General features: G+C 39.0%; 1 protein-coding gene across 5 annotated transcripts in view; it reads left to right on the plus strand.

The window, feature by feature from the left end:
• The window catches only part of LOC124132233 (N-acetyllactosaminide beta-1,6-N-acetylglucosaminyl-transferase-like), a 36,888-nt gene extending 31,148 nt beyond the window's left edge, over positions 1-5,740 (plus strand). For all 5 annotated transcript variants that reach the window (XM_048392835.1, XM_048392834.1, XM_048392833.1 and 2 more), the window contains exon 3: positions 2,800-5,740. In XM_048392835.1, the coding sequence (XP_048248792.1) occupies positions 2,800-3,068 (269 nt within the window). In that variant the 3' untranslated portion in view covers positions 3,069-5,740. The remainder of the gene's footprint in view (positions 1-2,799) is intronic.
• The last annotated feature ends 5,460 nt before the right edge of the window (positions 5,741-11,200 follow it).

Below are 11,200 nucleotides of genomic sequence, written 5' to 3' on the forward strand. Positions count from 1 at the left end.
ACATGCATAGGCTAGAAGTCTATAGTGTCTTACATTACTACCTGGATGGGCTAGAGGGAGGGAGTTTGGTTTTACGCCGCTTTTAGCAATATTCCAGTAATATCACGGCGGGGGACACCAGAAATGGGCTTCACACATTGTACCCGGGTCTTCGGCGTGACGAGCGAACGCTTTAACCACTAGGCTACCCGACCGCCCCGGATGGGCTAGAAGTCTACAGTGTATAACATTACTACCTAGTCAGGCTAGAAGTCTACTGTATATTATTTTACTACCTGGGTAGGCTAGAAGTCTACAGTGTATTACATAACTATCCAGATAGGCTAGAAGTCTACAGTGTATGACATTACTACCCGGATAGGCAAGTGGTCTTCAGTGTAATACATTACTACCCAAAAAGACTAGAAGTTTACAGTGTATTACATTACTACTACCTGGATAGGTTAGAGGTCTACAGTGTATGACAATACTACCTGGACAGGCTATAATTCTACAGTATAATACATTACTACTTGTATAGGCAAGAAGTCTACAGTGTATTATATTACTTTCCAGATAGGCTGGAAGTTTACAGTGTGTTACATTACTATCCAGATAGGATAGAAGTCTACAGTGTATTACATTACTATCCAGATAGGATAGAAGTCTACAGTGTATTACATTACTACCCGGATAGGCTAGACGTCTACAGTGTATTACATTACTACCCGGATAATTTAGAAGTCTACCGTGTATTACATTACTACCTGGATAGGCTAAAAATCTAAAATGTATTACGTTTCTATCCGGATAGGCTAGAGGTCTACTGTGTATAATATTACTACCAAGGTAGGCTACAGTATTCACCATATTACAGTACTACCTGAATGGGCTAAAAGTCATCTCTATATTACATTACTTACCATGTAAGCTACAGTCTTTACTGTATTACATAACGACCCATGTAAGCTACATTCTTTACCGTATTACATTACGACCCACGTAAGCTACATTCTTTACTGTATTACATTACGACCCATGTAAGCTACAGTCTTTACTGTATTACATTACGACCCATGTAAGCTACAGTCTTTACTGTATTACATTACGACCAATGTAAGCTACATTATTTACCGTATTACATTACGATCCATGTAAGCTACAGTCTTTACTGTATTACATTACGACCCTCGTAAGCTACAGTCTTTACTGTATTACATTACGACCCATGTAAGCTAAATTATTTACCGTATTACATTACGATCCATGTAAGCTACAGTCTTTACTGTATTACATTACGACCCACGTAAGCTACAGTCTTTACTGTATTACATTGCGACCCATGTAAGCTACAGTCTTTACTGTATTACATTACGGCCCATGTAAGCTAAATTATTTACCGTATTACATTACGATCCATGTAAGCTACAGTCTTTACTGTATTACATTACGACCCACGTAAGCTACAGTCTTTACTGTATTACATTACGACGCATGTAAGCTACAATCTTTACTGTATTACATTACGACGCATGTAAGCTACAATCTTTACTGTATTACATTACGACCCATGTAAGCTACATTCATTACTGTATTACATTACGACCCATGTAAGCTACAGTCTTTACTGTATTACATTAAGACCCATGTAAGCAACAGTTTTTACTGTATTACATAACGACCCATGCAAGCCACATTCTTTACCGTATTACATTACGACCCACGTAAGCTACATTCTTTACTGTATTACATTGCGACCCATGTAAGCTACAGTCTTTACTGTATTACATTACGACCCATGTAAGCTACAGTCTTTACTGTATTACATTACGACCCATGTAAGCAACATTCTTAACCGTATTACATTACGACCCATGTAAGCTACAGTCTTTACTGTATTACATTACGACCCACGTAAGCTACATTCTTAACCGTATTACATTACGACCCATGTAAGCTACATTCTTTACTGTATTACATTACGACCCACGTAAGCTACATTCTTAACCGTATTACATTACGACCCAAGTAAGCTACAGTCTTTACTGTATTACATTACGACCCATGTAAGCTACAGTCTTTACTGTATTACATTACGACCAATGTAAGCTACAGTCTTTACTGTATTACATTACGACCCATGTAAGTTACATTCTTTACTGTATTACATTACGACCCATGTAAGCTACAGTCTTTACTGTATTACATTACGACCCACGTAAGCTACAGTCTTTACTGTATTACATTACGACCCTCGTAAGCTACAGTCTTTACTGTATTACTTTAAGACCCACGTAAGCTACAGTCTTTACTGTATTACATTGCGACCCACGTAACCTACAGTCTTTACTGTATTACGTTACGACGCATGTAAGCTACAGCCTTTACTGTATTACATTACGACCCACGTAAGCTACATTCTTAACCGTATTACATTACGACCCATGTAAGCTACAGTCTTTACTGTATTACATTGCAACCCATGTAAGCTAGAGTCTTTACTGTATTACATTGCGACCCATGTAAGCTACAGTCTTCACTAAAATACGGTACTACCCAGGTCGCATACATTCTTCACTGTATTACATTACCCATGCCTAACCTGAAGACTTCGCGGTATTACATTATTGCTGGGATAGTTACGAACATATGTTTATTTTTACTCCATTGTCATGTAATCTATTACTCACACGCTATATATTTATGTGTAACGAACTTCTCAAAGTAATCTATCACAATACAATAAAGTTATTACATGTCAAATTGCTTGGACGATCTTCACCTGACATGTTAACAGTTGTTGATGACTCTGTGTTGTAGGCAAGCCTGACGGCAAGGACTGGTTAGCGACGTACGCATCTTGGGCACCGGAGCACTGTGCTGGGCGCCGTCTTCGAGGCGTGTGTGTCTTCACAGAAGGAGATCTGTCTTTTCTTGCAACTAAACGGGCGCTGTTTGCCAACAAGTTCTTGGTCCCTGGCAGTTCAGTAGCCCTCATGTGCCTGGAACAGTGGATACACAACAAAAGTCTATCTGATCTTCCATTTGATTCTTATTATTATCAGCAACTGCCATTTGTGAAACACTAGCAACAGCGGCACCAACAACGCGCATACACAGAACACGCGACTCAGTTGACTCCCAGATGTAGCTTAGTGGCGTCATCAGTTGACTCTCGGATAAAGCTTAGTGACGTCATCAGTTGACACCTGGGACAAATGGAAATGTTTACGTAATAGTGTGATTCATAGTGATCCAAAGTGATTCAAGAAGCAAGACAGCGGATCAGCGCCTGACGTGGGGTCCCCCCTACACCAGCAATACTTGGGTAGAGCAAGACAGCGCATCAGTGTTTATCGTGGACCCCCCCCCCCCCCCCCCATCAGCATTACTGTGTAGAGCAAGACAGCACATGAGTGTTTAACTTGATACTTACCTGGTATATCTTCTATCTCTACATTAGTTGAGATCCAGCCAGACAACCTAATACTTATCTGGTGTCTCTTCTATCTCTACACTAGTTGAGATAGAGCCGGAAAACTTGATAGTTACCTGGTATCTCTTCTATCTCGACACTAGTTGAGATAGAGCCGGAAAACTTGATACTTATCTGGTGTCTCTTCTAACTTTACATTAGTTGAGGTAGAGCCGGAAAACTTGATACTTATCTTGTGCCTCTTCTATCTCTACACTAGTTGAGATAGAGCCAGACAACTTGATACTTATCTTGTGCCTCTTCTATCTCTACACTAGTTGAGATAGAGCCAGACAACTTGATACTTATCTTGGGTCTTTTCTGCATGTTAGAGTGTAGGATGCCTGGCACGAGTCAGAGTGACTTAGACTTAAACTGTGATAGCTGATGCAACGACGTTACCAATACCACCAGCGACTTCAACGAAACTTTCCCAACCAGTTGTTTATAGCTTTCGTTATAAATCCATTGAAGAAATGACCGAAGAGCCGGAAAACTTGATACTTATCTAGTGTCTCTTCTATCTCTACACTAGTTGAGATAGAGCCAGACAACTTGATACTTATCTGGTATCTCTTCTATCTCTACATTAGTTGAGATAGAGCCAGACAACTTGATACTTATCTTGTGCCTCTTCTATCTCTACACTAGTTGAGATAGAGCCAGACAACTTGATACTTATCTTGTGCCTCTTCTATCTCTACACTAGTCGAGATAGAGCCAGACAACTTGATACTTATCTTGTGCCTCTTCTATCTCTACACTAGTTGAGATAGAGCCAGACAACTTGATACTTATCTGGTATCTCTTCTATCTCTACACTAGTTGAGATAGAGCCAGACAACTTGATACTTATCTTGGGTCTTTTCTGCATGTTAGAGTGTAGGATGCCTGGCACGAGTCAGAGTGACTTAGACTTAAACTGTGATAGCTGATGCAACGACGTTACCAATACCACCAGCGACTTCAACGAAGCTTTCCCAACCAGTTGTTTATAGCTTTCGTTATAAATCCATTGAAGAAATGACCGAAGATACCCAACCACAATTAGCACCGAAGACGACTTTGTCACGAAACACTATAATAATGTCTCTTAGCAGTGGGTGGACGCCAACAAATCATCTCGAGGACTGGCATCTAGATCTTACAAATGCATTGAGATACTTCAGGTTGATCCAAACAATACTTAGATCACAATCCCTGTAGTTAAGTGTCACCCAGTAAGAAGAAGTTTCGTCAACTAGCCAATGTCCTTGAGAGGTAGAAGAGACAACCTCTCGCCAACCAGAAACCAGTGAACGATTATCACAATGCTGTTTCACTTTTAGATGTACTATGAAATATGTCATTTTCAGATGTGGAAGGAAAACGTATGTGTATTGTGTATTTTTCTGTTGCAAATTGTTATGTATGTGCTACAAGCATCCGCCGGTCCCCGACAGTGTTTGATATGAGCGTAAGCTTAAACAAAACCGATGGGCACTATCCCTTGGCCAGGTGTTGGAGAAGCAAGAAGCACCGTCTTCTGCATCCAAACGGGGCATTCGCAGGACGTCGATCTGTTGACCAAAATAATTCACGCGAATAATACAACTACAACTACTACTAGTGTGTATTGATCGAACTTCAACTTGTCACGTCAGTTTACGCAATACCATCCAGAACACGATAATACAGACAGCATTAGTTGTATTCTGAAGGTTTTAGGTCACATCCAATATAACACTGATTGAAAAAGATGTTCGAAATAAAAAAAATCAAGATTTCACGTTTATCCGCTTTTATGAGATTTATGAAAGGTATTTGTATTTGTAAACCTGCTAGATTTCCAAGAGTGAATCTACTTCGATATTCTCTCCTTTGTCAACACAAATAATGATGATGTCATTGGCGGGCGTTGGACACGAATGAAAAAAATATCAGCTCGGAATACCTAAGGAGGAGTTCTAATGATTGAAATACGTTTTTAATGCTATTGCACACTCAATCAACTCTCCACAATACCATAATGATACCATACAAAAGGATGCCAACTTTCCCTTTATGTCGACCAATATTACAGTAGCTCCGACATTTGGTGTTTACATTTTACCATGTTTTAGGTTTAATCGAGCATGCTCTATCTGGGAAGATTCTAAAGATCATCATGCGACTCTTGCTATAAAAATTGTTTGATCAAGTATACAACATTCAAAATATATACTCCTTGCCATTTTGGATATATACTGAACAACAAAAGTTCCTGTGACATTGAATAAGATTTAATGCAAAGTTATGTTTTTTACCAAATCTGAAACAATTTCGGTTTGCAACAGATAAAAGACTCCTGTAAGTGTTCAAATGGTTTAATTTGCCATACTGACTTCAGAAAATGCGTGATTTCATACAAAACATGAACATGCCAAAATGTCAATTTACAAATCAATAGCGTGTGTGTCCATCTCATGGAATGGACCAGGCGTCGCACAAATTCCTGTGGGATATCTGTCCATATCTGCATGAGCATGTTTCGAAGTTCCTGGAGTGTCTGTGGAACACGTGGTTGACGTCGAAGGCGCCGATCCATTTCATCCCACATGTGCTCGATTGGTGAGAGATCAGGGGGATAGAGCCGGCCAGGGGATGACATTCACGTTGTTTTGTTGAAGAGAAACCTGAACAAGTCGAGCAATATGAGGCCGGGCGTTGTCAGATTGAAAGGTAATGCCTGGGCCATGACGACACAAAAACGGTAGAACAACAGGGCCGATGATCTCGTCGCGATAGCGCTGTCCATTGAGATTTCCCTCCACCACTATCAAACGGATCCTCTGTCTTTCTGTGATCCCACCCCATAGCATAACGCTGCCGCCCCCGAACCGATCTTCTTCCATGACACAATGATTGACGTAACGTTCACCTCGACATCGGTACACTCGAATCCGTCCATCGCTGTGGCTGAGGTGAAAACGAGACTCGTCAGTGAATAGAACTTGTCCCCACTGCATGGCCGTCCAGCGTAGACGCTAGTAGACCACTGTAGACGTGCTTGACGGTGTTTTCCTGTCAAAATGGGACGTCTGGTGGGTCATCTGGCGACAATCCCTGCACATCTGAGGCGACGACGTACGGTTTGTGAAGATAATCGTCGAAGGCCAGGGATGCTTCTTGCAGTCACTGTTGCTGGTGTGTAGGTGTGTTGTTCGAATCCAGTTGTCTTGTAGAGTATTGGTTACGGGTGGCCTGCCACTCCGAGGATGGTCTCTGACTGCATTCGTCTGTTGCCAACGTTGCCATAAACACCAAATGGTGTTTCTGTGGACGTTAAATTGTCTTGCAACATCACGTTGACTCGATCCTGCTTCAAGCATACCAATGGCTCGCAGACGCTCATTTTCGGACAGGCGTGGCATTTCCTAATGTTGAATAATTGCGTAATTTTGTTGTTTTTCTGAGTGGTTGTTGTCAGCACGATGCTAAACAATGCATATGGAATCCCGTTAACGCACATGTTTTTAAACCCACTTTTGGGTAGTGAAATGCATGGGGCTTGCATAAAAGTCAATGTTTGCATGGAATGCATGCTTTTCTGTAGCAGTTGCGTTTTTGTGACTTGATTCCACACATGTACTACACTATTGAAAACCAAACTTTACTTGTTTGAAAAATACACTAAAATATTGGTGTCACAGGAACTTTTGTTGTTGAGGATAGTAATAGAAACAGTAGGAAACGGAACCGTGATGTACATCAGTTTTTACGCTCATGTCGGCTGTGTAACACATTTCTACTCTTTGCTTTGGAGACGACCCCCCTCAATCTGGATTGAGGAAGACACCTATATGATTGATTTCGCGTCCTAGAAGAGGATTAGTGAAAAATAAGTTGGTCACCGTCCTGCGAATGAACCCCCAAGCCGGTTGTTAGCAATTCAGTGTTTGTTACAGATTGTTAGTTCTTATTGTCATTATTCACAATGTCAAGATGAAAGGGGACGTTTCACACATTCAGCAATGTATTCAATGTTTTGTTTGAAGGATAAACAGAACTATCAGAAAGAGTATGGAGTTGACCTCCATACATTCTCTGCCTTACATGTATCACTTCTAAATGCCTTAGTTTCAAAGACTAGTATGTGTATAGCTTCTAGTTTGTCTTGGAGGCCAATTCCGGAGCATCTGATTTCAGCACTTTCACATGGACTTCAATTCTTTCTATGAATATTATGAAATGCTCTCTCTGGGAAATGGACTGCATGTATATCTAGGAAAATTGATATTCGCAACAAAATCGCAATCATTTGTTTTCTGTTTTCTTGCCCTTGTACAAGTATCGGACTAGCAGACCTGTAGAAAGGGACGTGTGCAATATTGTTATTTTCTTTTTTAATAAACTGTTTGTTGAACGACGAGTGGGAGTTGACTTATGGTGTCCGACGCACAGTTTGGGCTGCTTCCTGCACTGGGGTTCCAATTGACCACTTGACACAGGGAGTTTATTGAAAAGAAACTAATTGTCACAGAACACGCTTGAAAACAATAATAATTAGAAAAAAAGATATTGTCTGCCACAAAATACATTGTTGCAAAATTGTTTCTTTATTTAGGGTCCTGGTTTTGCAGCTGTAGCTGAAAGAATATTTAGTCTCCATACAAAATGCAGGTTCCCACCCATCACCCAACCCACACGTACCTCATCCACCCCAAGAATACCATTGGCTGTACCTTAGGACGATGCAATGCTTTATGATTAATATAATGGATATTAAAGACCACTAGCAGTACAATTATGCACATGATACATTAAGAATGCAACAGGTTTCTTTTGGACGGTTCTAAGAGATCCTTCGAGGCTACCATAGACACTCTTGATATCTTTGCAAATATCTCCGGATTAAGAATAAATTTTGATAAAACTCAAATAATCTGGATAGGCTCCAAGAAGAATAGTAATATCAAATTTAGACAAGACTTAAACCTTGAATGGAACCCTGAAACCTTTAGAATTCTAGGCATAATTTTTTCTACTAATCGAGATAAAATGATTAAACTTAACTTTGAAAGCAAAATCTTTGAAATTGAACAAACCATCAACAGATGGCAAAATTGCAATTATCAAATCAATGCTCATTTCAAAACTTAATTTCCTTTTCCTTACCCTTCCTAGTCCCCCAGATGAATTCCTTAGAAAGATAAATACTATTCTTTTCAAGTTTTTATGGGATAATAAACCAGACAAAATAAAGAGAACAGTTGCTTGTAAACCTATTTCCCTTGGAGGACTTGGTATGGTAGATATTTTTGCATATGTTGACGCTTTGAAAATAATCTGGATAAAAAAGTTACTAAATGTTCCTAAGGGAACCTCTGCTATACAATAAAAATATTATTATAAATGGCAAATCATTAGATAACAAAACCTTTCATCTCATTAACATACACAGCATACATTGCTTGCTAAACAATGATGGAAATTTTATGACATTGCAACAATTCTGTAATAAATACTTCAATATAATTTTCTTGAATTTTATGGTATTACAAGATCAGTAAATACATACATGATACAATTAGGCATTAATAAAGACCTGCAACTGGAAACAACAAACAATACAAATATATCTATTGCCAATCTCTTTTCATGTAAAAAAGGCTCAAAGAAATATTACTATGTAATAAGTCAAACCGATGAAAGCTTAAAAGTTATTGACAAGTGGGAAGAGGAACTTTTAATGGATATGAACTGGCCTAGCTTATTTATCAGAGCACACAAAACTACTCCAGACCCTAAACTTAGATGGTTTCAGCTTAGATTGCTCCATAGAATTCTACCTGTTAATACTTATCTACTCAAGATGCATATTGTTAACAACTGTCTATGTACTTTCTGCCAGAATCTATCCAACATCTGTTTTGGGACTGTAGGGTAAGCACAAAATTCTGGAAAAGATTTTCACAATGGATTGAATCCAAGTGTCCACATACTGGCAAGATATGGATCTTACTTCAGATCTAATTCTTTTTGGCTTTTCAAAACATTTCCACACCGATAATATTTTTTATCTGATACTCTTATTGGCCAAATTTCACATTTATAGATGCAAAATGAAAAATAACCAACCAACCATTACACATTTCCAAAATGAGGTTAAATATTATTACCAAATAGAAAAATATAGACACTTTAATAAAGCCAAACAGACTGAATTCTATATAATAAATATATAAAAAAGAATACAACAGGTTTATGAAATGACTAATTGAAATATATTTATACATATATAATGAAATAATCAAAAGATATTGTGACAAATGTAGGTTTGACACCAGCTGAGGGACTGGTTTTGTGTGGAATACTACAAGGGACATTGTCGCGTTGTCGTATTGTCGCCCTTCCAAAAACAAGCAAAAAGTGTCAAAATTAGCCAAAGCGCGACATTGCGACATTGGACAATGCGACATTTTTGCCATTTGTCGCATTGTCGCGCTTTGAGTAATATTTTTTATTTTTACAAAGCGCTACAAAGCGACAACGCGACATTTTTCAAGGTCAAATATGTCGCACTGTCGCCCAATCAAACATGTGTAAAAAGGCGTTAAAATGTCGCGTTGTCGCGTTGTCGCTCTTTTCGATTAATGGTGCGCATGTGTAGTAAATGAATTAATTTACGCATGCGCCGAAATGGTTATACTCCTTTTCAATCTTCACTGGTCTTTTGGTAGTTCCAATGGTTATAAAACCAAAGCAGCAAAGGCAATGTGGTTTGCTTTTCTCAAAATGAAAGCAAATCGTTCATCGTTACTTTAAGAATTAGTTCATATATCGTTATTGTCGGTGTGGGGTTTAATAAAACAAACGTTTTTCACAGCAATAAACAAACACTTTGCATTTCTATTTAATTTAATTCAGGTCTCCGACATTTTTTCAAAGTGACACACCGTTGGCTCTGTCGTTTTTGAATCCCAGCACCATACACATACGTCGCTTAGGGATTTCCTTCCGCAACAAGTTGACACGCCGTGAAATAACTGAAATAATTGAATAACGTCTAGCACATCACAGGCAGCTTAGGTCGTATATCTACTCCCCTTGGAGATGAGAATGACCGGGCCAACAATGTGCTTTGAGCATGAGATTCAGCATGATCTATTATTATTATTATAAATGTACTCTACTTAATCGGAGTTGTTACGTCAAACATTCAGTTAACCGACGACCCTTTAACTCACAGACTTAGCTCCTTCACGGACGTATGTGTGCACATATGTGATTGCTGTGACTGAGTTCGTTCACTGGGCGCATTCATCTATAATCATAGATCAGGTTTTGTTAAAATTTTCTGAGAGCGACAATGCAACAACGCGACATTTTGATGAAATGTCGCATTGTCGCGCTTTGTTAAAATATGAGATATAAAGTAATCATTACCAGCGCGACAATGCGACATTTCATCAAAATGTCGCGTTGTTGCATTGTCGGGCTATTATACATCTATGCATACTTCCAATATATTTCTAAAGCGCGACAATGCGACAACTCGACAACGCGACATTTCAACAAAATGTCGCGTTATCGCATCGTCGCGCTTGTAATGATAACTGCATATTTTAATATTTTAACAAAGCCTGACAACGCGACATTTCATCAAAATGTCGCGCTTTCAGTAGTTACTGCTCATTTGAAAATTTTAACAAAATATGACACATGGTAATATACACATAAAAAAAAGTTAAGCACCCCCCAGAAATGTTCTGTATAGTAAATCAG

Source organism: Haliotis rufescens, unplaced genomic scaffold (assembly GCF_023055435.1).
Source record: "Haliotis rufescens isolate VD_foot unplaced genomic scaffold, xgHalRufe1.0.p SCAF_11, whole genome shotgun sequence".
In the NCBI taxonomy this organism is placed as follows: domain Eukaryota; kingdom Metazoa; phylum Mollusca; class Gastropoda; order Lepetellida; family Haliotidae; genus Haliotis; species Haliotis rufescens.